At 32.1% G+C, this 27855-nt stretch overlaps 1 protein-coding gene across 2 annotated transcripts; it reads left to right on the top strand.

The window, feature by feature from the left end:
* Positions 1-633: 633 nt before the first annotated feature.
* On the top strand, positions 634-27855 carry LOC127290422 (histone acetyltransferase KAT7). Of its 2 annotated transcripts, none has more exons than XM_051318963.1 (13): positions 634-860; positions 1083-1545; positions 1760-1999; positions 2071-2316; positions 2416-2589; positions 3216-3504; positions 3717-4011; positions 4101-4345; positions 4441-4627; positions 14904-14997; positions 25822-25968; positions 26047-26153; positions 27021-27855. In XM_051318963.1, the coding sequence occupies exons 1-13, from the start codon at positions 843-845 to the stop codon at positions 27141-27143; spliced, it is 2628 nt and encodes an 875-aa protein (XP_051174920.1). In that variant the 5' UTR covers positions 634-842; the 3' UTR covers positions 27144-27855. The 2 variants fall into 2 exon arrangements, with proteins under 2 accessions (XP_051174920.1, XP_051174919.1); XM_051318962.1 differs by having other exon boundaries at positions 635-860; positions 2071-2328.

Below are 27855 nucleotides of genomic sequence, written 5' to 3'. Positions count from 1 at the left end.
TTATATTTCTTTAAAAAACATTCTTTGTTTAAAACAATTCAAAAATACCCGCCGTGAAATTGGCTTTTCACGCATTTTCACGGTCAAGAAATAATGTTCATCTGATCGAAATTTGAGGTATAAAGGCGCATTCAGACCTCTCGGCTGCCTGCCTGCCTGCTGTAGTTACCATGGTAACATGATAAGAGTGAGTGAAGCAGAAAATTTAGATTTTTCGTCTGTTTCACTCACTCCCATTATGTTACCATGGCAACTGCAGCAGGCAGGCAGCCGAGAGGTCTGAATGCGCCTTAAAAGCACCATTATAGGTAGCCTCGCTATCTATCGAGGTGTGACCGCACCCTTATTGTTAAAATTAAAAGTTACTATAAAGTTACTAAATTTTCACTAGAAAGGGTGCGGTAGTTGACGAGAATTATGACAAATTTGCGAGTGGAGACAATGTAAATCAACCAGTATATCGCATATGTGAACATGATATATTGTTTTGAACAGTAAACTTTTGGAACGTATTGTACTACGCTTGCGCAGTTTAGCAAGAGAAGGAGAGATATACCAAAATCAACCAATCATATATATATATATATATATATTTGTGTTCCCATCTATGTCATGCATGCAGTGCAGGCATGCATCTCGTTTACGAAATATGCGTTGGCCCATAATTATGTGCAATGGCACGATTGTAGAAGCACCTTTTAATTGTTGTGTACAATACATATATATATATATATATAGTATAAAGTATTTACATGTAAAATGCACAAATGACGGTTCTTAGTGGTCAATTGCTTGTTTATAGTATTGTAAAATTGTAAAAATAATGTACTCTAATAACAAACATGACTCCCAAACGTAAAGTAAGTAGACTATTTAAAAATTTACATACTTTTAATAACTATAGTTAACAATGGCTGAAAGTTGAATATTCATTGGTTATATTTTGACAACAGTTTAATCAAAGTAGTTTGTTTTTAAAATATTTATGAATGAGTGATAAGCCTGTATTTTGATATTATTATAGTAATGGCAATATTAAATTATTTTTTTAAAACGCTTATAATAAACTTGTACATTTTTAGACTGCAAGTTCTGAATCGACCTCCACGTCAAGTTCAAACTCTTCATCGTCAACTTCATCGACATCGGGCAGTGAATCTAGTTCTTCTGAATCTGAAAATTCTACTACTTCAGCAAACAGTCAAAAGGCATCTGATTCAGATAAAGTTAAAAAAAAAGTGCCTGTAAATGCAGTTCGTCATGTCAAGAGTAAAAGTGATACGAATACTTGTATACTATCATCAGAAAGTAAAGTCAAAGATAAAGCAACTCCTAAAATTCGTCCAGTTGTTTACTCTTCAGAGTCCGAAGAATCTCCAAATAAAACAAAACCTGTGAAGAGAAAACCACCTACAAAACCAAAGGCTACTGCTACAGTTGCTCCAGTTTTAAAGTCACAAAGACCTGTCAACAAAACTGCCCCTTTAATTCAACAAAAACAGTCTTCGAGTTCAAAGCCTGTAAATAAGCAAATCAAATTTCCTAGTAAGTATATAGTTAATAGTTCTTCTAGTTTGGTAATAAGTAAAGTTAACCTTTTTGGGAAATTCCTTTCTATTTTTTATGTATCTCAAAAAGAACTATACAAAAGAAATATTTTTCAAGAATATCACATTTTCTGAGGATGAATTGAAAAAAATTTTCCTTCTGTTTAAGAATGGTATTTAAAATATAAACCTTAATTTATTTTTATTTAAAGCTTCAACAACTGGAAAAGCTTTAATAGAAAAAGCTTCTAAAACGGTGTCTGAGCCAATTCAGAAAAAACTGAAAAAGAAAAGTATATTCAGTCCAGAAAATAGTAGTGAAAGTGACACTGCAACATTGAATAAGTCTTCTATTTCTAAAGTAACATCTCCTGTTAAATCTCCGAAACCTCAAAGCGTTAAAACAAGACCTGGAGCTCCTAAGCCTCGTCCTCCAATAAATAATAGACCAAGTTTGTATAATTTGTTTTTTTAACAAAATAATTGATGCATTTACATTTTCTATGTGGGATTATTTTTCTAGATATTTCTCGAAAGCCATCTCTTAAATCAGATAGTTCTATAAGTTCCAAAAGTTGCTCTGCAGGATCAGGAGCTTCAGGATCCTCCGAAACCTCCGACAGTAGTTCCGAGTCTGAATCATCGGAAAGTGTTGCCAGTCCACCTCCATCGAAGAAGAAGGAAAATCATTTGAATAGTTCTTCAAGTTCAAATCCTTCTCAGAAAAGGCCTTTAACATCTGTTGCTGCTGTCAAACCTCAAAGAAATTGTAAACGTCAAGGTTATTACAATTGAAAAAGATTAATTACTTCAGTAAGAAAATAATGTCTCTTAATATTCATTACTTTGAAAAATATTTATTTTTTAGTTAAAAGTGAAGATGACGTCGATGCTTCTGAAACTGATAAAGAATTAGAAGAACATGGAGAACAATCGCCCGTAAAAAACTCTGTCAAAGGAAAACGAAAATTGCAAGCTCGAAAAGAATGTAAACAATTTCAGACGCTACCCAAAGTTGGTAGTGACTCTGAATCGGATGTGGGTAAGCAAGATATTTTAATTAAAAGAAAACACTATTGATTCCACAATTCATTCTCTACTTGTTTGTTGATTTTAATATATGTATTTTAAATTATTTTCTTACATGTTTTGAAATTAGTAAAAGAAGAATACTTTATTATGTCACTTGTCGCAACCAGTTTAAGTAGTTTTTGGTGGGAAGTTTAGTCGTTATTACCCTAGGAAAACTATTATTGTCTGGCTTGGAGGTTAATAATGGGTTCATTACTGCCCAAGGGAAATAATGAGTCTACTTCCCGCCTTGACTACTCGAACGGTGAGTGATGACAATTTAAAAAAAAGTTGTTTTAAAGTTCAGTTGAATAATTGTTTCGAAACTATTGCATACAAATTTTGGCTCCAAAGCTTTTTTATTTAAAATTGGAATAAATTAAAATTGCTGGGACTATGTTTAAAAAATAAACCGAGTTTTAAAATTTTTTAAACGTGTGTAATTTGTAGCAAATAGAAAAAGATTATATTGTGAAATTACTGATAGAACTCTATGCTGTTCCATTAATGAAAAAAGCAGTATTGCATTTTTAGTTAGAACACCGCATAAGCATGTTTTATAAAATTCATTGATTTGATGTGATTTGTCGGGAGCAGCGGAGAACAAGAGAAGCTGCAGTACCAAATCCCCAGCTAAAAGATGTGCATCAAGTATTGGACCAAAACACTCATCTAGCCTTAGTAAATCTGGTCAACTTTGTGGAAGTGGAAATAACACAAACAACAAAGGCAATCAGGGCAACTCTTCTAGAATCCTTTCAAAAGAACGAGAGTGTCCGCTCACTACCTCTTGTGAATCTCATGGTCATCTTTCAGGAAAATTTGATACTCATTTCACCTTAGAAGCATGTCCTCTGTATCACAATACGACTCAACAAGCTTGTGTGTAAGGCTGCAATATTGAAAGTTATTTCTTTCTACTTGACACTAGTAGAAAATTAAATGTCATCTGCGTAGATAAAATAAGATTTATTTGCTTCGTGATAGAGGCTAAAGTCTCTAATGCAAGTCTGCAATAAAAGTCTAATTTTATTTACAAAGACAGATTATTATTTCTTTTTTTGTTGAAATATTTTTTCAATTCCCTTTTATTTCTAGAGAGTTTTACAAAGACAGGAAAAAGCGAGAAGACGATCGCAAAAAAGCCATGTCAAATTTAGGGAAAAAGTCTCCAAAGGGAGTTCATCAAACAAATGAGCAACGCAACCATCAGTTAAAAGTTAAAGAATTAAGAAGTAAGTGGAAAGGCCCATCTGGAGATATGAACGAGAGTGACAGTGGAGGTGAAAATCTTGGAATAGAAAAAGATAGGCAACCACGTCTTATGAATCTTACTTCCGATTATGATCTCAAATTATTCATGGAAGCTCAGGCTATTGCTAGTGAAAAAATTGTAAGCCATATTCAATTATTTATTTTATGTTTATGTTTTAATGTCAATATAAATGATAGAAAAAAACATTTTTAAATTATGTATTAAAGGAAAAGGAGTTGAAAGAATTAGATTTTGATGGCGATAGCAAAAATGTCGGCGGAACACGTCTTGTCGAAATGGGAAAATGGGAGATGGAAGTCTGGTATCAAAGTCCGTATCCAGAAGAATATAGTCGTGCTCCAAAGCTATATTTATGTGAATTTTGTTTGAGGTACGCAAAAAGCCGCCAGGTTTTAAGAAGGCATCGCGAAAAATGTCTGTGGCGACATCCTCCAGGCCATGAAGTTTACAGGTAAAAACTGTTTGGTAAAATTGAAATTTTTTATTTTTTTCACAACTTTCTCAACAGCTAATTTGAATCTAAATAACAAGTTTCTTTTAATGCAGAAAAGAAAAGATTGGTGTTTGGGAAGTAGATGGAAAGCGTTACAAGCAATATTGTCAAAACCTTTGTTTACTCGCAAAATTTTTCTTGGACCATAAAACTCTTTACTATGATGTTGAGCCCTTTCTCTTTTACGTCATGACAATTGGAGATTCTGAGGGATGTCATACCGTCGGTTATTTCAGCAAGGTAAATACTTGAAATTCATTTCTATTTGTTCTTAACACGAATTTTGAATTACGTATTTTTTAATAAAGTGAGAGTACTGTGACATACTATAGCGGAATGGTTTGTCGCAGAATGGTTATTCAAGTACTAAACATGCGACAGTTTTAGGTTGTATCATTCAAAGGTCAAAAACGTTGAAATTAATTTTTGAAACAATAAACATATTGCTTATTTATTGATTTGTACTTATATCGGGGTAAATTGGTTAAACAGGAGGGGTATAAAAAAGTAATTAATAATAATAATAATGACATACTATTGGGATTAGAAATCTAGTGACTTTTACCTACTTTGTCAAATTTTTTTTCTCTTATCGCGTTAATTAAATAAAGATGAAATGGGAAAATGGTTGATAAAAGTAGGTAACTGCTTACTGCAGTTTAGCCAATCTCAATTTATTCAAGTATCTAATCATAATGTTGGTGGAAGAAATTTTCGCTTAATAATAGTATTATTAGCTATTTTTTAAAACACTTGCTGTCGATTAACTCGCAAATTTTGCGACAAATCACGACAATTAAACTGATTTGATAAAAACAAATTATGTTCAATAATGGACGCATGAATAAGCTCTAAAAAATGTTTTTATAATTATGATTTGATAGAATCTTATTTTGTAGAATATTAATTTTACAGAAATATTTATTTCTTTGAATTAGTGTTTTAGAAAATGCAAATGGTCGAAAATCAATTTGACATAATTTTTATTTAGACGAAAATTAATTTAAGGTATTAGTCGCGTAAAGTAATTTACGTCAGATTTTTTTCAAAATTTGCATGAGTGTTCCTGAAGTGTTTATCTAAAAAATGAGACCAATTTCTAAGCTTCAAAATATTATTTCGAAATTCATACGTTTTACATGGATGAAGCCCTCAAGGCATACAAGGAATTGTAAAAAAAAATTCTAAAAAATTTTTTTTTAGAGTTTATTAATGCGTCTCGAACATACCACAGTCAAACAATTGTTTCGTAAATAGTTTTTATTTTTCTGATGAGGATAGTTGAGCTTATGCTTAAAATTTGTCTTTTGATGGACTGATAATCATATTATATCGTATTCATTTAGTTCTTTTAAAATCAGTTTTGGTCTCGTAAGTAGTAAAAAATTGATAGATCTAAAATTTGCTTCTTTTTAATAATATATTAATCATTCTGAGAAAAATTGTTCCTTTTATCCAAGTGCAGTTGGTTAAAATAGTTGAGAATACCGAGTATAGTATTATTCAAAGCGTTCGAGGTGGAAGGTTTGACGTCAACTCTCTAAATCTGAATTAGTAAAAATGTTTACTAATTTAAATTAGTAACTCACTTTTTGCTTTAGAATTAGTTAGATTTTACTAATAGAGAAGCAAAAAGTGAGTCACTAATTCAAATTAGTAAACTTTTTTACTAATTCAGATTTAGAGAGAAGGATGAGTTGTGCATTTGTGGAAACCTAGGAACTTGCTATTTTTTAAATAAATAAATTTTAATGGTGTCAATGAAGCTTTGTGGCGTTTTCACCAAAATATTGATAATAATCGAATAAACAATTATCATAAATTTTTACAGCCTAAAATTTCTTTAAACACATTTTTAATTTTTCCGAACAATCATTCGCCATAAGCATTTTAGAGTAAATTTTAAAAATAACCAGTTACAATTTTGTTGATAATAATTTTTGATTGGTTAATTTTGAAATTCTTATGGCGGATGATTGTTCGGATAAATGAAAATTCTGTTTTAATTGAAATTTCAGTTTGATATGAAATGCATGTTTTTTATTTTTTGTATATCGTGATCCAAATTATGACCTTTTAATAATACTATGTTAATCGTCTTATGTACTGATGGTCTATGCGGCAACTTCGAGTTACCGTATTGCAGAAGGGTGAAGATAAAGATACGTCTTTAGTCCGGGTAGATTTCTCTGCATCTCAGTTATGTCGCGCATACCTATTTACTGCAGTAGAGCTGCAAAATCTTTACCGACGTTCAACGACCTCTGACCCTGGCAAGACAAGCTGGCGTCTCCTGTTAGAGTTTTCAGTCAAAGCTTGATTTGTATTACATATCAATGTAAAAGATAGGCTATGTTTGAGGGTATCGGTTATTGAAGTTAAGTTTTTTTATTGAATTCTAGTTTTTGATTCAACATTTTTGCCTCTTTCTCGAAAACTGTAATTCACAGAAATTTGACATGAGAAGAAAAAAAGAGCAATAATATCTCTTGGTAGATAGTAGTAAAAAAAGAATTATTCAAAAACTAATTTTCAAGTTATCGAGGGTTAACGCTAAAGGCCGGGTGTAGCAACTCATTGTTAAAAGTCAATTTTTTTGTCTTCTTGTTTATTATTCAAAGAAAATCGTAATACTAATGAAATTATAGAAAATATAGAAGCAGGTAGAGTGCTTACAATAATTATTGAAAATGATGGATAAAAGTCTCTTTCATCCACACCGCAATTGCAAAGAAAAAAAAGTGTTGAAATAGGAGCATGTTGTGCTGCAGTGGTCGCTTCCTGCAGACCTGCAAATCTTTATCGACGTTCAATGACCCCGACCCTGGCTAGACGCTTAGGGGTGTAGTGGTGCAGTGAGTAGCAGAGGCGAGGCGAGGCGAGGCGGCTGGGTCTGGCTGGGCGCAGGATACGCAGTCGAATTGGGATCGGGGATGCGGGTGGTAGCTGATGGTAGCGTACACCAACACCAGTCAGTCTCTGTAATAGGTGAGAGGGTTGGTGAGGTTGGCAGGAGTCCCGGCGCGACGCGGTGAGGGAATCGACTCACCTCACCTCGTCTCGCCTTGCCTCGTCGGGTCGTCAACCTTTCTGTAGCGCACTGCGACGTCGGGGTCGTTATTACTTCCCTCTCTGCACCATGAAGCTGGCTTAAATCGCGGCGTCGGCGCCAATCCCTGCACCCCACCGAAAGAACAAGTTGCTGGGCGAGGTGCAACCCGCAGAACCAATGGCCCCTCGAGTTGCTTCCATTCTCGAGGATCTACCTCTAAGGTAACAACTGGAAGGGCCTGGAGGATGCCACCAGTCTCGTAGGGTGCCACTTTTTCCTTCTTTTTTTCCTTTACGAGGAAGGAATAAAGACCCCGGGAAGAACCAAATCCCCGGGACCGATCTACGCCGAAGGGCAACAAACTCGTCATTCGTACCTTACGATTGATCGTGTCTCCTTCACCCTCATACTCTTGTTTCATTCGTCACTTTGCTTTGCTTTTTTCTACAACCACTACTACATAAAGCTACAATTTTATACGTTTTCATCTTATACAATTTCATTGAATTGTCTCAATGGATATTCATGGAAAAAATTAATCACTTTTACACAAATAACTTTAGCTGCACAGAAAAACATTGAATAATGGGACGAAATTGTTACTATTTAAGCAATTCTAAGCAAACCCACTGGCACTGTAAAAAGAAAGTCTTATTTTAAGGCCGAAAAGAGGGCTTATTTTAAGAGGCAAAATTTTTAAGGCAGCTTTGCTGAATTTACGCAATGCAATTTTCATTAGAGCTATTAGCGCTGCTTTTAAGACTCATCTGAAAATAAGATTTTCTTTTTACTGTGCCGACTTAATCGATACTTGAATTTCCACGCATGCCAAGTTTAATCCATGATAATTTTGTAAAATTGTAAAAAAAACGTTTTCAAATTCAATTTATAAAGATGAGTGTAAGTTAAAAATGGTCTGGCAATATGGTATGTGCTTGAAACGATAGTAATTTTTTCGAATGTCTTTGCACTTGAAATTCTCATTGAAAACTAAAAAAATGGGATTGAAATTGCTTGCGAATTAGGAAATTGAGTTTGAGTTTAAACATGATTAAATGTTAAGTTGGGGCTTTCTACAACTGCAGAAGCAACTCTTTTGTATCGCATGTGAGTTGCCATAGCGAAGCTTCAATCAGTATTTTCAATCGATCGACTATTGTCACGGTTGTATCAATACAACTCGGGGGAAATAAAAGTAGGAGACCTACTGTGTGGCCAAATACTATGAAAATGAAAATATTTATTAGTAACAGAGAGTATTGTTTAAAGTGAAATTTTCCAAATGAAAATCGCATTATTATTTGAATACGCATAAAAGTATTGACCTTCCTTTAGAGAAGTTTTTCCTGATGATAAGGGGGGTGCTGTGTCTGAGGATAAGGAGTGGATGAGAAAACGTTGATAGAATGAACTGAGGGCTAAGGGATGAAATTTTCTTGAAATATCCAAGGAGACAGACGTCTTGAGGGTGAGACACATACATATAGCAGAAACAGACTGAGATAGATGTAGAGTGGTATAAAGGGGAGAAACAGAGGGCGAATGACGTAGACTGTAGGTACAAGGTGAACTGGTAGTCGTCGATGGTACAGGCTCATACACAGAGGTTGGGGTAGGTTTCATCAACCCTCCTCAATTCCTGTAGAACTCCTGCTGGAGCCGATCGATGCCAGACAGCAGCAATCCTGTTCACCAACATTCACACAACCAAATTCAGTCCTTTTACCTAGCAGCCTCTCTCACACTCGCTTGCCGCACCAACCTATATACCACGCCACACCGTATACCCAAAACTTCCTCAACCTCTTTTGCGCCCTTGCTGCGCTATCCCATTCGTTGATCCTATAGGTTTCTCGTGACAAAGAGACGCAAGTGCCGCGACGAGGTCGCTGTACGGACTATACGAACAGTTATCGCTATCTGTGTTGGTTTGTACAATATACAATACTTATACACATACGAGGCATTGAAATTCTTCATTATTTTCAGGGAAACTTAGGTGAACATACTTCTTGCATTAGCTCATCCTAAGTTCAAGGCGAATAAGCATTAATGTAGGAAATAAATATTATATTTACAGTTTAAAAATTAAACACTTCTTTCTTCATTGAAAACTTGAAAGAATTCAAATTTCAAAAACTGAGTATTTGAACGGTAGTTTCTTTGATTACAAGTTTTTCTTTAATATTGGAAGAATTAATCTCAGAGGTTTTTTTAAAATAGTTGATAAAAGGAATAGTTTTATCAAATTGAGAGGGATCGATAAAAAATAAAAAATGCGTTCTCATTGCTTATATATAACTAAACAGTTATTATATTACTGGAAGCCAAATAAAACATTTGTAGGATTGATGAGTTTTATATATGGCATTTAGACGATATATTTAGCATGGATATATAGAGGGTGAGGGTCACAGAGTTTAACTATTTGAACACCACGTATTCAAAGCTAAGAGGATTGCTTTGTAGCTTTGTTGAGCTTGACGATAATGAAGGAGAAAATTCGGTTCATCTAATTCTAAATATAGAAAATACTATCAGAATTTATTCTACGATTAATCGTGTATATATATATACCTATACCACTTATACACTCTTTAAACTTGAATAAGTGCATGATTTCAATTCAGCGACTCACTTTTCAATTTTTCAGCCAGTGATTTTCTTTGAAAATAAGTGAAATTTAATGGATTATCAATAGAAATCCTTATAGAGAGATAAAATATGCGCGTAGAAAGTGCGCACAAGAGATTATATTGTAAGCAATAATTGAGAGGCTGATAGTAAAAATGATTTAAAATAACATTGGGAGCAAAAGTGGGATAAGTGACTTGGGAGCAAAAACGGGTTAAAATGATTCGTGTAATTTATTGATAAATTCATTATATTATCGATTAAAAAATATTAATTATAATAAAATATGCATTTTTTCCTATTGTTAATATTTTTTAATCGATAATATAATGAATTTATCAATAAATTACACGAATCATTTTAACCCGTTTTTGCTCCCAAGTCACTTATCCCACTTTTGCTCCCAATGTTATTTTAAACCATTTTTACTATCAGCCCCTCAATTATTATTGATGACAAACTTTCAAGGCCTTTGACGGTTCAAGTTGTTTATTATTGCTTATAAAATTTTTGCTATATGTTTCGGCTTGATGAAGCCCTCATCAGGCAATTACAATTTACAAAGAAAAACGCAGTTGAAATACAAACATTTATTTTTATTTCTATTTGATCATATTTTTATTTATTATAAAGATGGATTAACCATGTCAATCTTATTTAAGGCTTGTTAAATTTATAGTTCAAAAAATCACTTTCATCATGTAGTGAATTTTTTTAGGTAAAATATTAACAATAAAAAAAACCTAAAAGAAATTGACGGTTGACAATATAATCTTCACCATGTTGAAATTGATTTTTTATTCTTATATTTTAAACTTCAAATTGTGAATAAACCTTAAATGAACCTCCCAATTCTATAACTCGTTTAGCGCTCGGCCGGACGCTCTATTGGTAGTCGGGTAGCAGCGAGGGAGCCATTGACGCTCGCTGCTACCCGACTACTAATAGAGCATCCGTCCGAGCGCTAAACGAGTTACAGAATTGGGAGGTTCAAATAGGATTGACTCCATGTTTATAATCCTTATAATAATTGGAAATATATGATCAAATATAAATAAAAAGAAATGTTTGTATTTTAACTTAGTTTTTCTTTATAAATTATATTAAAAAAATTTTTGCCTGAGAACAGTAACCGAAAATCAGTATTTTTTTTAGAGATTTTGACATGGAACCGGGCCTTAATAAACGATTCATAGTTAATCGTGCGTGTATGTGTTAAGTGTATAGGCCAACGCACAACTAATTCTTGAACGGGAACGCAAACGGAATGGAATGAGTAAGAGAAGGACAAACATTATGTCTATCCTTCTCTTACTCATTCCATTACGTTTGCGTTCCCGTTCAAGAATTAGTTCTGCTTAGGCCTTATTATGCGCATATGGATCATAGTATAAGTTTCCAATGAGAAATTTACCACCGAGCTAAACATTTGACTAATATTGGGGGCCAATGATTGGCAACGGTATAGACAACTCAAGGTTTAGCCAATGATTTGCCAAGAATCATATTGGCTGAATATTGGACCATTATTGACAGTCAATATTGCCTTATTTTTGCAATTTTTCCACTGGGTTATATGCGTTAATGTAGATAAAAAAGTCAAATATTGAACTTTGTGCAGTTATAAAATTTGTGTAAGTGTCAATCAGTGCAAAAAATTACTGCAATAATTGTGAACAAAATGAAAAATTTTGTTCTTTTCATTGCAATTTAAATATTTTTGGACTTTCCTCGAAAATTTGATGAACAGTTTTCTGAATATTAGTGAAAGTATTTTATATTTTGGTTACTTTCTAAAGAATCAGTAAAAAGTAACTGATTCGAAAGCAAAAAGTCAGTCACTGTTAAAAATTGTAATATTTCTACTAATCTTTTAGTTTAAAATATATAATTATTAGTTATATTTATTTTTAGGTTCTGTAAAAATAACCGAACTTTTTGTGAAACTTCTATTAATAATTTCAATTAGTAAGTAAAATACCTCGCACTATTGTATTAAAAAAGGCTTTTGGTTACTTTTCTTGATATTTTTAAAATTTTTAGTCGAAAGTGTCCCGAATAATAAAAAGTAAATAAAGCGAAGATCAAGAAAAAAATAGTTTAGCTATAAACAAGGGTTGAAACTACCACCTCCCACGTATATTTATATACTATATTATAAATCTATGTTATTTATGACAAATTTCCACACGAGTGTTAGTTTTATATAAACAATCCAATCTTTTTTTCCAATTCAAATTAATTAAGAATTTAAAACAGACAGCAGTTTCATAATTATAACAATTAACTATATTCTTTCTCATAGTCTATAGGTAAAATAAGGTAGACATATTAGGAGCATAAAATATATTAATTATCTGTACCTAATATAATTTGAAATCTTATATTGAAGACAAAATCGAAAGTTTGTTATAGTATCTAATTTAAAAAAAAGTTTAATTTTCTTGTAAAAATTTTAAGTGAAAGTGAAAAAGATGTAGTTGGATTTACATATATAGATAAATTATGAAGGAGTAAGATGAGTACCTTGGAATCCAGGGACATCAGACGATCTTTTATGTTTCGAGTGGAAGGGTTACGAGGACAAGGACAAGCAACACTAAGGCCGTTTCTCTTGCCACCTAGTTAAAATTGAAATATTCCAGTGACATTAAGGGGATATTCAGGTGATATTGTGGAAATATTCCAGTGATATTGAGGGAATATTCCACGGTTACATTGAATTTTTTTTAAAATGTGTTTTTAATCTTCCTGCTTATTCAAATAACAATTTATAACACATTTCTATTATTTCAACATTTAAAAAAAATTCAATATAACCGTGGAATATTCCCTCAATATCACTGGAATATTCCTTTAATGTTACCCTCAATATCACTGGAATATACCCTGAATGTTACTATGGAATATTCCCATGATGCGGACATTTTGATTTTCCTGGAAGATCATGGGAATATTCCACGGTGGTATTCAAGGGTATTCAGGGGATATACCGTGCTGCTTGGGAATATTTTGAGTATAAGACTTAAATATTTAGTTGATCCCTTTTGTTTATTTTTATTTTAAATTTCAAATTATAACCTAAAATTTTTTGCTTCTTTATGTACCTTTCTTCGGAGTATATATGTGTCCTTGATTAAGAAGTAGACGCCGTGGTTTCTTAGTCTTTTGTCTTGAACTTTAACTAATTTTTTTGCGTCTCTCAATATAAGTTTATTCCAAACTTTTTATTCATCACTCTAAGAATTTAAACTCATTTAAATTCTGAAATTTTTCATTAACTAGTCAATCACTTTTAGATGCGGCATTGAAAAAAGTAAGTCCAAGTTGTAAAATGTAAACAAACATGAAAATGTAAGCAATTATTGACTAATTTGTGGCAGCATTTTTTTAAATACAAAGTACAAATTTTTCTTTCTCTATGTGGAAATCTGAAATTAATATATAAAACTACTGAAGATGACAATATAATGAAAAATTAAAAAATCACTAATTGTCTATTAATTTTTTAATATAAATAGAGACCTGTCGGAAATCACGTTTTCTTACATTCGGCGACAAAAAGTCTGTAGGGAAGTTTACAGTTGAGATAACTTCCAGTGAGACATTTGTTTATTACTATATAAGGAAGTTTTTTGGAAAATTTTAAGCCGTTTCATTGAAAACTTTGGAAAATATTGAAGTTTTAAGAAAGCGCGTGCGGCACCCTAGCGCGTCACCCGGCTCTGTGCATTTAATATAACCAGCTTTCCACAAGTTTAATATTAATTTAATTAAAATAATTAAATTAATAATTAATTTTACTTGATAATTAATTTATTGTTATTAAATATTAAATTAATAAAGTTATATTACATAAAATATTTCATACACAAAATTACCAATTAAACAATTTTTATATACATATTTAATACTTTTTAAAATTCATACTTCTATTTTTAGGTATGTAGGTAATTAATAATAAACATAAAATTATAATTGTTTTCAAAATTGCACATTACGTAAAAATTTAATTTTTTCTTAACATATTGAAAAACATTTGAACATCTTTGAGTACACATATTACTATAAATTTATTTATAACAAATGTTGATAACCAATGATTGGCTTCTAATACTGGCCCAATCTTTGTAGCCAATTAATAATCAAGCTTGTAAGAATCCGTTTTTTGCCTTGGTAGCCAATGATGGAACAATATTGGCTACTAATGATTGGCAACGGCGTGATCATCCCAAGACTTTACCATTCGCGGTCTAATATTGGGTGGTGGGGTGCCAATAGTTTTACCAAGAAAAACAGATTGGCTGCCAATCGCGGACCAATATTGAACTAATCGTAAGCATTGGCAAATTTCTCATTGGGTATAATAAAATGAAAAGTACACTGAAATATAGCAATTTTCACAAGTTTTGAAACAATTTTAAATTTGTTTTTTTGCAATGGACCGACAAAGTGGAACGTCTTCTGTATTTTAAAAAACAATGAAATAAAATACAAATTACAAAAACAAAAAAATTGTGTCAGGTGAATTTTTCGACTTGTAAGATTCTGTATAGATTGATCTAAAAATTTTTTTTTTAAATCAAGATTGTTGGTCGAAATTAGTAAAAACAACACAGTAAAAACAAAGTCTTAAACCGTTTACACCTTAAATTAAGTCCATATATTTTGCATAAGTCTTTCCTTTTTTAATTGGTCTGACTCCGTTTACACCTTAAATTCAGCCTCAAAAATAGGCTGAAATCAAGATTTCTTTTTTAGTGTGAACAATACGCTTCATTTATATCTACCATTAAAACTGTTTAATGGAGTTAATTTTTTGTATTTCAGGAAAAGAATTCTTTTTTAAATTACAATGTTTCTTGTATTCTGACATTACCACCATATCAACGTCAAGGTTATGGTCGACTTCTAATTGACTTCAGTGAGTAAAATATAAATATTCAATTTTTATTCTTTTAATCGATCAGTTTTGAAATTCGATTTTGGCAAATTTGTCGAATGCAATAATTAAGGGCCTGGATAGCATGTAACAACCTTCATGATCAAAATTGAAGCTGTGAGTAGTGCGTGTGGTTATAACTACACGCACTAGGGTGTAACTAGCGGGGCTAGTTGAGCATAGGTGTAAGTTGGGCAATCGAAATATCTCAGAAACTATGAACTTCTCACTAAACAAAATTGGTATCTAGGAAGGATTTGGGTTTAATTCAAACAGTTTTTTCATAACTTCACTTTTCTTCCAAATATTTGGGTTGGGGTTATAGTTGAACAATAGTTGCTCAATCACTGCGACAATGATAATTAAGTTCATATCGCATTAGGGGCCATTCATTAATTATGTAAGAACGATTTTGGCTAATATCCTACCTCCATGTAAGGACACAAAAGAAATTTCAGACCCCTCTGCCCCTTCTTAAGTATGTTTTTAAAAATCCTAATGTAATTAAAAGAATTAATTGCATCAATACAAATGAAAAATACTTGGAAACATTTTACGTAATAATAGCTTCTACCCCCCCCCCCCCCCATCCCCCGACATAAGACCTTGTAGAGATTTTATGAACCCCCCTCCCCCTAAGGATCCTTACGTAATTAATGAATGGCCCCTTGTACAATCAGCACGAAAATTAGCAGCAAACTTGCAAAAAGCTAGCCGTGCAAGATTGCTGTGCAAACATGTAGCAAGTTTGGTGCAAGTAACAAAATGTCCTCTTGTGGCAAGCTTGCAGGACAACGTTGGCGCAAGCTTGCTGCAAGTTTGCAAAACTTAATACGATGCGTAGTTTTAAACGGAAGCTCCTACGGCGGCGCAATAAATTTTTTAACCTCCAGAGCAGGGTGCCCTTTATGTGTATTTAGTAACAAATTGTTTCGAAATTTTTTTTTTTAGTATTATATACAAGCTTGCTTACAGCAAGCTTTTTGCAACTTCGCTGTAAGCTTGCTTAACTACCTTGCCACAAGAGGACATGTTGCTTGCACCAAACTTGCTACATGTTTGCACTCCAATCTTGCACGACAAACTTCCTGCAAGTTTTCGTGCTGATTGGGTACTGTCGTTTTTAATTTTAAATTTAATCGATCTGATGACTAACCATAAGTGTTTATTAATGTGAATGTGATTTAAAAGAGAAAGACTGAGTCGATTCCAAAAATTAAACTAAATTTAAGTTGAGGTTTTGTTAATTCTATATTTATTGTTAATCAGGGACTTTCACGGAATCAAAACAAAATTCCAAAACACTTTTGTTTTGATTCTGATCAGGATATCCCCGGCTGAAAAAACTTGTACAAGAAAATGTGCAAGTTCATTAATGAACATATATAAGAACTTGTACCGTTTTTTGTACAAGTTTTTTTAGCCGGGTCGGAATCAGAAGTCAAGTTTGTTTAGTTTTGATTCCGAAATCAGAATCAAAAGTCAAGTTTGTTCGGATTTGATTGCGAAATCATAATTCAAAAGTTAACTTATTTCCGATTCGGTTTAGTGAACGAAACGTATGTAGAATGTACTTATGATTTCGTTTTTTAAAAGAAACGCAAGTTTGCCAGATTACTTCCGATTCTCTAACTGAATCAAGTCATATGTCTTAAATTATTACGTCCTAAGTCTTACGTTTTAAGTCTCAAGTTTAGAGTCACATAGTGACGGATACTATCGGAATTAAAAGTCAACATTATACTTTCGTTTCGATTTACCAAACCGAATCAAAAGTACATTTTCATTTCATTTCGTTTACCAAACCAAATGAAAAGTCTATTCGATTTTCGTTTCGTTTACCATACCGAATTAAAAGCACATTCTACTTTCGTTTCGTTATAATTATCGAAACGAAATCAAAATTCGACTTTCGTGAATGTCCTTCACAGTAAAAACAAAGACTCAAACAGTTTATACCTTAAATTAAGCTCGTGTATTTTGCATAAGTCTGTCTTTGTCTAGTTGGTTTGACTCAGTTTAAATCCTTAATTTCAGCCTCAAAAATAGACTGAAATCAAGATTTCTTTTTTAATGTGCTGTTATCAATATTTAAAAGAAAATTGCTTTATATTTCATTGTAATGACACTGAAAAATTATAAATAAAAAATTGACAAAAAATAGTCATGGTTTGGCTAGAATTTCTAACTGCTCAATTTGCCCCATACCATTGCCCAACTTATCTCACCTGTGGGGAACGTTGAGCATGCTTGAAATACTTTAGTTAAACGAATCTAGCTCTTAAATTTGACATATTAGAAGTAAATTACTATAGAGATTTTTAAAAAGAGATAGATTACTTATCCATCAGTATGCATAGCAAGCAATTTGGACTTTTCGTTGAGAAGCTATGACCTATAAAGTAAAAAAATGATCAACTATCCCCGCTCTACTTCGTTATGCCATCCAGATCCTCAATTGCAATAAACTTACAAATTACATCATTAGTACGTACATATTTAGAATTTCAGTAAATGTTTCAATACACAATTTATTTATGTCTGTGTCAATTTGTCTTCGGCTTGGTGGAAAACCCTACCATTTCAGTTAAGTGTTGTAAACCATACCATATTTCGCGTAATTAAAAATGAAAAACATGCCATCTTGGTCGACAATGACTGAGATGGTATGTTTCATAACACTTATCTGAAATATGGTAGGGTTTTCCATCAAGTTGACGTTATGTTACAGTAATAACCATTTAGAACACATCTAGCATAATTAATTTTGATTTTATGTTACAGAAATAAACTTATGTTCAATTTATTGTTGATTTATGTTACAAATCAGTTTTTCAGTAAAAATTAACCATTCTGAATAAATGAGAATGAAAATAGACTTATTAAGGTGATTTGGTTAAAATATAATTCAATGAACTTGTCTATTTCACAAAGTTAATTAATTAATTCTTCAAGAATATGTCATTCAAAGACTCCGTTAAATGTTTGCTTTTAATTAATAATACAAAAGATGTATCAAAAAACTGAAGTCTCCGTCGCATCAAGGCTAACTGAAACATTTGGAAATTTTTTATTCACTTTACAGACATACATATATTTGCATATGCAATATGAATACATGTAGCTAAGGTCGCGTGTCAACTGTAGTTACTTTACGCGGCACAACTTGAACCTGAAATGAAATGCATCGTGCTGCACAGAGTCTTCATAGTAGTAATTAAAGGTGCACTTTTTCGCCATGACGTAATTTTCATTGATGTCGACCTTGAGAGTCAGTGGGTGATTCTGAACAAGACGGATAGGTCGCAAGTGCACGGATTAACTGTGGACGATGCAATTTTGTTTTTTGTATTCTCTCTCTCTCTTTTGCAATGCTGGATGATATCAAGATCAGATAGGATTCGCTGGAAGGCAGTGAATAACAGAAAATTCGGAGCTCGACTCTCAATGGGATGCTGCGCGGTACGGCGCGGCGTACCGTGGCATATCGTGGCGTCTCGCCACATCGATCGACTTTGCTTTGCAGTTCATGTGGTCCATACTATACACATACACCTTGCTACTGATGCCGTCCAGCCACGCTGTCCGATGAGAGTCCTCTCTTGCTTAGTTGTATTAGTATGTGACCCCACGTGACCTCGCAAAGGGTGTCGGCTTCCTCATCCTTTTCATCCTTCTGGCTTTGGTTCTGTTCAGCCGTATCGTCTCGGGTTAGGCTCCAAATCTAAGTTGAAATTTCGAGTTAAATGTAAAATGATCGTAACTAGCCTTTCTGTCACGGATCCTCATCCACAAACTGAACGAATGAGTGCGTTCAGCCTTTGTCAGTAATCGCACCTGATCTTTTGTCTCCCTCACCTCTAATTTTCGCCTCTAGTTAGATCTTTCTTTTTTCTTTCCCTTCTATCTGTCTGATTTGACTTTTAGTCTTCCAAAGAGTCTTTCACTTCCTCTTATCGTTGCTCGCCGTTTAGCTGGTGAACGCTAGTATCCTACATACATCTTCCGCTACCCTCATACCTGAGTCTCCTTGTCTAGCTCTCATCTTTTTATCTTCTGTCCTCTGAGTCTCTCCACCCTCGACGAGCTCGTCTGGCAGAGGCTTGGCTGGGAGTGGGTCGTTGAACTCCGCGTGGAGCGTTGCTTTGCGGCAAGGCGCACTATAGCTGCTGCCGGTGATTCGGATTCATTACAGAATAGAATCCTGCGTTGTGCGTTTGCATATATCGAATCGAAACATTATACCTTGAGAGAATTAGAGGGTGGGTCGTACATTTTTCTATGACAACTGACTAAGCTAGACAAGGGCAGAGTTATGCAAAACATAGGGGTTGAATTTAAGTTTTAGACTTTATTTTTACTATACACATCAAACAAAATTACGTAAGGTGCATTTCCTTATATTAGGTACTCAGGAGATTTAAAAAATTTCAGTTAGCAATAAATTACGTATGACTGAGGGTGGGTAGGTCTAAAACTTACAATCCCTTACAGATGTGGGTACAAGGGTCAAAATTTCTCAAAACCACTGAAATATATATATATATATATATATATATATATATATATTACTGGAACAGGTACTACGCTGCTAAAAACTAGCCTGCGACAGACTAGTTAGGAGCTCGCTTTCTCTCTCAGTACCATGTGATGACGCGTTTTGCGCCTGCGTACAAACGCAGTGAGAGAGACACCATACTCCTAACTATAGTCTGTCGCAGAATCATTTTCCTCTTACAGGCACAGGTGGAACTGCTTGTTTCAGTAGTATAATCTCTCTATATTATAAAAAGATTTCGTCGCTGTATTCCATGTCAAGTGTGCCAAAACCATGTTTTTGACAAGGTTAGGATAAGTTAGGTTATGAATGGGTCATTTTATATCAAGTGTAACCAACCATTGTACTAGCCATGTAAAAAACATGGGTTGGTTTATAATCTTTATGAATTTATGATCTTAAGATGGTAAAAAGTAGATGTTATCCAGTACTATCATTATACTACTCGGTACTATCAAAGATGTTACAAAAAGTATGGTTATGTTACCATGATGAATCATGATGTTACTCCATACAATCTGGATAGTAACTGATAGAATCTAGATTGCTGTCCGTATATGTAAGATCAAATATGGTACCTGGTTCTATCTAGATAGTACCCCGTACCATCTATTTCTCTCCGTGCATTTGCTTCGCATTAATGACTATTGACCATGACAACTTTAAATCTAGTCAGCTTAATGAAGAATCCTAATCAATTCAGTTATGTAGCTAAGGTTAATATTTCCCAAGTCGATTTAGTAGAATTGACCCCTTGTTTCCTAGTTAGATTAACTAAGATTTTTGGTTAATATACACGGAAAGAAATCTTGTTATAATATTTAATAAATCTGAATAGAAATTTTGATATTTTTGTTTTTCAATTGCGAAACATTCTGGTTTGATAATAAAAGTTGGTATAGTTTTACGAATTCCTTTAACTGGAAACATTTTACGAAAACAAATTATTATTTCTTAATTCAAATCTAGAATTTTCGAATATTGAAAAAACTATAGGAAAAAACAGTATAGGAAGTAAACAGTCTTGTTATTTACTAAATTTATACGAAAAATCAGAACCAACATTTCGTAATTTGCTAAAACTATACGAAAAAGCAGGAGCCGTGAAAAAAAGAAGAACATCGGAACCACCAATGGCTCTTTTCTCAGGTTTTCTCTCCTTTTCTATTCGAGGGTAGTGGGGGTCTTTCTTAATACACACACATAACTGGTACGCTTTGATTGGCTTAAAATTAATTCTAACACATCCTAACTTCAATACGCATACATAAACGCAGAATAACGCAACGCATATAGATACATAATTCACGCTGAAATGAGAAATTCTGAACTACTTTATATACTAAATAGACAGATTTTTCTGCACTTGTGAGAAGCTTAATATTACATTGTTAAATATTTAAAAATGAAATTAAAAACAATTATTTATCAAAACTTTTTCTAGTCTATATTGCAGAAATAAAAATTACATAAAAATTATGATCAAACAAATGAAGTATTTTATTATTAAATATTAATTAAAATTATTTTTAATTCATATTGCAGTATTAAAAATTATTTTAAAATCAGGATGTCCAGTAAGGCTGAAAGAAAAAAATTCCCTGACTTTTCTCTGACATTTTTTTTCGTGACTACTCGTTAGTGATCGGACTCACTCGCTTAACTTCGTCAAACTTTGGTGATTTTTGATAATTTTCTATCATTTTTTGAAAGAAAAAGTTTCTATTAGTATTATATAAATATAAGGATTTAACACCAATCCACTTTCTTATCGACTATATCAAAATGTAAAATGATTATAGGTACCAGTTAACGGAATTCTAAATACAGAAAATGAAATATTTTATTCTAATACTTGTTACAGGGCGTATTAGAATTTAACATTTGGAGTTTTCATAATACAATTATGAATTTCGCAAAAACTACTCTAATTTTTGTTTCTAAAATATATTAAACTTTATTATTTTTATTTTAGGCATTCTTAAAAAATAGTAATGAAATCTATAAACACCCCAAAATCTGCAAAATCTTTCGCAATTGTAACTTAATATACTAAATATGAGTGTCAAAATATTAAATATTCTAACAAGATTTCTTTCCATGTATGACATGTATCTATAACCAATTTTGCTAAAGTTTATTCAGTAAAAGTAATTCTAGCCAAGGTAACTAAGATACCTAGTTATTCTGATAAGGTTTCCTAGTCATTCCGACTAATTGACAAAATCAACTTTGACCAAGATTGCCTAGTGGGTTCCTCTCGTAACTAGGCAAATTAGTCAATTCCTGGTATAGGGGTGTTAGGAATTTTTTTCAAGATTGCGTCTCCATTCTGGAAGCGGCCTATACTAGGGGGGCTGCGCCCAGGGATGCGCAGTTACGCGTAACTGAGAGTTTTTGACGTAATTTACGTCAAAAACGTAATATACGTATAAATCGTATGAAATGTATGAAACTAAATCAAGATGGCGGATTTAAATTTAAATCATTTACAAACATAACCTGATAACCAAACATAACCTTTTAATATATTATATATACACTGTAAAAAAAATTTTGTGTCGATTTACACGCCGAATGTAAAATAACTTATTCAACAATGTTAATTTATTATGCTTTGTAAATTTATAACGTTAAACATTTTAATTTTACACTGCTGAACGTTGTGAATTCACACGGTTGTGTAATTTTACAATGTTGGACATTGGAAAGTATGGCCACATATGTATGGCCATACTTTCCAATGTCCAACTTTGTAAAATTACACAACCGTGTGAATTCACAACGTTCAGCAGTGTAAAATTAAAATGTAATCATATAACTCTCATCTAATTCTAATCTTTGTTTAATGTTCTGACAGTTTGCTAAGACAAGAAGTCACACAAAGAGAAGAAGAAGAAGAAGAAAATTAAAATGTTTAACGTTATAAATTTACAAAGCATAATAAATTAACATTGTTGAATAAGTTATTTTACATTCGGCGTGTAAATCGACACAAAATTTTTTTTACAGTGCATGAATACTAAAGAAAGGTTATGTTTACATATATCACAAATTCACAAATCGCCGCCATATTGAAAACGTAAATTACGTTTTGTAGAAAACGAGTGACGTATATAACGTACGTTATATACGTATGAAACTACACGTAATCTACACTACGTTTATTACGTGCGCATCCCTGGCTGCGCCCCCTACGCGCCTCGCGCGCGAACCCCCATGATTGGGGGGTCATAATCGGTTTGTCATCGCATAACATATATATATATATATATGTGCCATTACATGAGTCTTTTAGCACTTTTCGGAGTAACCTTTCCAAATTAAATGAAACATTTTTTTTATAATATTTATTAATATAAAGGTCCAAAATAATCACTTTTTAAGTAAAAACAATTGTTTATTTAAAAAATACAATAATAAATAATGAAAAAAATTCACTTTTTTTCTGCAACACCAAATAAATTGATTTAAAGATAAAAATTTTCCTTATTTTTCAAGCTTTAATACCGTACAAGAAAAATAATGTATTTCAAAATAGTTAACTCACAATTTATTAAACAATTTTTGTTTTCTTTTTTGTATTTTATTTATTGTGAAACGTCTGCTATAATTGCGCGCGACGTTCGGAAGTTGTCGCTCTCGTTATTGAGCAGAAGCTCATTACACTAGCGTAGTAGAAAGCATGTTGTGCGAAAAGTGAGGTTATGTTGTCATTAAACGAAACGTAAACATTCCTGCACTGAGAGAAGAAAAGCACAGAATCCGTACTGTGACGAACGCCGGCCGTGTAAAATGGGTGTCAGTATCCGTTCTTTAGTTTTGTTCAGTTAGTGTCGTTCATAGTTCAGATACTAAGCTCTAGCAGCGCGGCAGCGGTGTGAACTAAGTTATACGGAATCTGTCTCATAGCGACCGACAGATACTGTACTTCTGAACAGTTCATATCTGTGTACAGTATCTATACTCAAGCCAAGCACAACATCCATTTCACATTTTAGTACGGCATCTACCACACAGTGACGCTGCTGCTGCGCTCAACTTGGTGTACAGATGCTTAACTTCTCCATTTTAGATTCCGTGCTTTTCTTCTCTCAGTGTGGTTATCACATTGAATGGTTTTTAATTATCTACTTTGCAGTAAATCATATAGTATATATATGTATATATATATATAGATATACACATAATAAAAATAAAAAATATTGTATAGTAAAATTAGATTATAATTTATTTTATATTTATAATGATGGACACATTTGAACCCCCACCCACACAGACATTTTTTAAATTTACACATTGATTAAAATATTTTTTTTTGATAAAAAAGTGTATTAGTATTAAATAATTTAGTTGACTTGAATCAGTTACATAAATTTATTGTATCAAATACTTTTTATTTGTATCAAATAAACGAAATATTTAAGTGAAATAAATGAATGAATAGTTTCAAATAACTCATTATTTGTATTAAATAAATTCATTTATTCAATTCAATTAATTTTTTAATTGAACCAAATACGATTTATTTGATTCAAATAAATGCGATTCAAATAATTCAAGTTATTTGAATCAAATACATATTTTTTTGATCCAAATAAAATATTTTTAAAATAATTTGAAGTATTTGAATCAAATAAATTTTTTTTTCAGAGTAGATTTCCAGGATTCAAGACCTAAGTTAAAACATAACCTTAAAATTCAAGGACATAGTCATGGAACCGTTGAGTTTGAGACTAAGTCCGATAAACAAAACTTCAAATTCCCCTAACCATGAAACGAACATAACCTCAACATTTAGAAAAATTTTTAATAATTTTAATATATGCAAGCCTTAAAAAATTTATCATTATAGTGGAAAATTTAAATTCTTGTATTAATTGAGGGTTCCGATCAAACAACTCGACCGACGCTCGGACGAACGCTCTATTACCAGTCAAGTAGCAGTGACAGCCTGTGGGCGACTCATTACTACCCGACTAGCATTAGAGCGTTCGTCCGAGCGTCGGTCGAGTTATTTGATCGGAACCCTGAATTAATATCCGGGGCGTAATAGAATGCTCAAATCGAACAGCTTCCATGCAGTCAAAAAGAGATAAAAAGTATTTTTGCCACGATTATATTTTTTCAGTTTTTAATTAAGGTAGTTCTCCGGCTAATCAATTTTCTATGAATTTTTCTTAAACTTTGCAAAAATATTCCTTTTTGTGTACTTTATAAGTGGTAAAAAACTCAGTACCTCTATCCATGGTAGAAACTGAGATATTCGGGTTCAAAGTTGGAACAATTAACATAGGATTCCTATCTTAAACATGCAACAGTGATACATTTAATTTCTTAAAACGTTTTCTATCAATTTTCTTTAAAAACTAGTATATTCTAGAATGGAATTAATAAAATAATATAAAAAAAAATTTAGTAGGGGTATCTATGCTAATTTTTGAATTACAACGTTTTAAAATAGAAAAGTTAGGTTCCTTGCGAGTAGTTTATACTAATTAACAGCTTACTTCACTTTTGTACTTTCTCTCTCATTCTCAAGCGAGTAATATACTTGACTCTCTTGAAAAATGTATAAATAACCTAACTTTTCTATTTTAAAACGTTGTAATTCAAAAATTAGCATAGATACCCCTACTAAATTTTTTTTTATATTATTTTATTAATTCCATTCTAGAATATACTAGTTTTTAAAGAAAATTGATAGAAAACGTTTTAAGAAATTAAATGTATCACTGTTGCATGTTTAAGATAGGAATCCTATGTTAATTGTTCCAACTTTGAACCCGAATATCTCAGTTTCTACCATGGATAGAGGTACTGAGTTTTTTACCACTTATAAAGTACACAAAAAGGAATATTTTTGCAAAGTTTAAGAAAAATTCATAGAAAATTGATTAGCCGGAGAACTACCTTAAATATAGTTTACGATAAATTTTATTTTAATCTTTAATCCGTTTCAAATAGAACACTTGCATTACTTGAAAAAAACGATTCTTGAAAAAAGTATAAGAGATATTCGAACGTTTTTTTATAATTATAAAGATAATATATTGGACTAAGTTTTCTGTATGCTAAACTTTTAATTAATGTGAAAATGACGACGCTAATCAATAAATAGTGGAAAGTGTTTTATAACGATCCGTCTCTTCTACTTATTTTTCAACATAATATATATATATATATATAAAAATAAACTTTTGTAACAATACAATAAAAATTAAAAAATAGTTTCTTTTTCTTCATAGGCTACTTACTTACGAGAGTTGAGAAAAAAATTGGTTCTCCAGAAAAGCCTCTGTCTGATTTAGGTCTAATTTCTTATCGAAGTTACTGGAAAGATGTGTTACTGCAATATCTGTGTAATTTCGGGGGAAAGGAACTTTCGGTGAAAGGTACAAATATAAAAATATTTTTTTAATACATTATATAGATTCATTTTTTCAACTAACAAAGTTTTCCACTGGTTATAGATATCAGTAAGGAGATGGCGATTGATTCTTATGATATAGTTAGTACTCTTCAAGCATTAGGAATGATGAAATATTGGAAAGGAAAACACATTATTTTGAAAAAACAGGTTAATACGATTTTTAAATTAATAAATTGAAGTGCATGTTTTTTTTATTAGAAATGAACAAATATTAATGTTAATATTATTAACTAATTATTCTTGTTGAATCCGATGTGCAGCCATGCACACATATAAGCTATAAAGAACCAGATTCCATAAAAGTTAAACCAATTTTGAATTGAACAAATTACATTAAATTTGCCAAGTTCTTTTATTTATTTATAAACGGGACAGGCCCTTTTGTACACAATATGTGATCTTAAAACTTGAAGTAGTACTATAAGGAGACATATCGCTGTATATTAAAGGTGGCCTTGTTTTCGGTATTCACGGTTCTCAAATTTTCACCAATCTACAATTATCTAATTATCGACTGCTATATTGAGAAAACAAACTGACATGTTGTTTATTTACCGTTTATTAAAGAAAATCAATTAATATTATATTAAAATATACGTTAAACAAAAAATTAGAGTAACCGTGAATACCGAAAACGGGGCTATCCGTTAGAACCGGCCATAGGTGATATGTCACCTTATACATACTACTTCGTGTCTGCAACATATTTAACCTTCGGAGCACACAGCTCTTTTTTCAATCAAGTTCACTTTTCCAACCTCTGCCATTTCTAAAATACTCAGTAGATTGCCTTAAAATTGATGGGTGTGGGTTTTCATTTTTGACGAGAGCAAGGTTACACAGACCTTGTATGTGCTCCGAGGGTTAAATATCAGATATCTCTAACAGTTAAGTATCCGCAATTTTTAAATTATTATAACCTTCTTTTTAAATAATAATTTCATGTCTTTATACGCATAGTTAATAAAATGTCTTATAAAAATTACATTTTAAAAACTTTAGTATTCGTTTTAGGATGTAATCGACGATTACAAAGAAAGGGTGAAGCGTCGTGGACCTGTGTACAAAGAAATCGATCCCGAGTGTCTTAAATGGAACCCTTTCCAGACTCCTAAGACGCCTTCAGCCTCAAACTAATGTCTGTAAACTTCAGCCATTGCTTTTTATAGGAACAAATTCATTAATGGCGACCAATACATTTAATACTGTTCATACTTTACGTATAGTCTAATTTCACTTTTTTAAATTACAGATATTAATTGCTTTTTTTCTTTTTATATTTTTTATTTAATCGATTTTTGAATTTAAATTGTCATTTTACGTCTACTTTTGAGCTAGCGGTATGTCATTTTTTTTTATTTCGAACCAAATCGTTGCTCAAGTAATTTATTTTGTGCAACACTTGCAAGAAAAGCGCTACTTTACTTTAACGTAAATGAAGCACAAAATTGTTGATTTCTGCATTCTGATAAAGTGTGCAGCAAAGTACACTTTTCTGCACACTTTCAGGCATATTAGGCAACATAACCTTAAATTTATTCTTTAAAACAGCATATAAAATAGCAGATGTTGCACAAAGCACTGTGTGCTATTCGAGCGGGAAGTAGCATTTTCCGCTCTCGTTGCACAATGTACAATTACATGTAAAAAAGATAAATTGAAGATTTTTGATTTTTTTTTTAATTATTGAGAAGAAATTGAGAAAAACATTAGTAACATATAAATATCAAATCTTTGTATATATTGTATATATATATATTTTATTTCTTTTATATGTATAAAAGGCATTTATTAAATCTGCCCAGTATGTATTTTTCTATTTACAAAAATAAATATAAACTCATGATAA

Source organism: Leptopilina boulardi, unplaced genomic scaffold (genome assembly GCF_019393585.1).
Source record: "Leptopilina boulardi isolate dan_hultmark-lab unplaced genomic scaffold, ZJU_Lbou_2.1 LbouV2_64, whole genome shotgun sequence".
Taxonomy (NCBI): domain Eukaryota; kingdom Metazoa; phylum Arthropoda; class Insecta; order Hymenoptera; family Figitidae; genus Leptopilina; species Leptopilina boulardi.
Note: the sequence above shows the minus strand (reverse complement) of the source record. Positions and strands in the feature narration are given on the sequence as shown.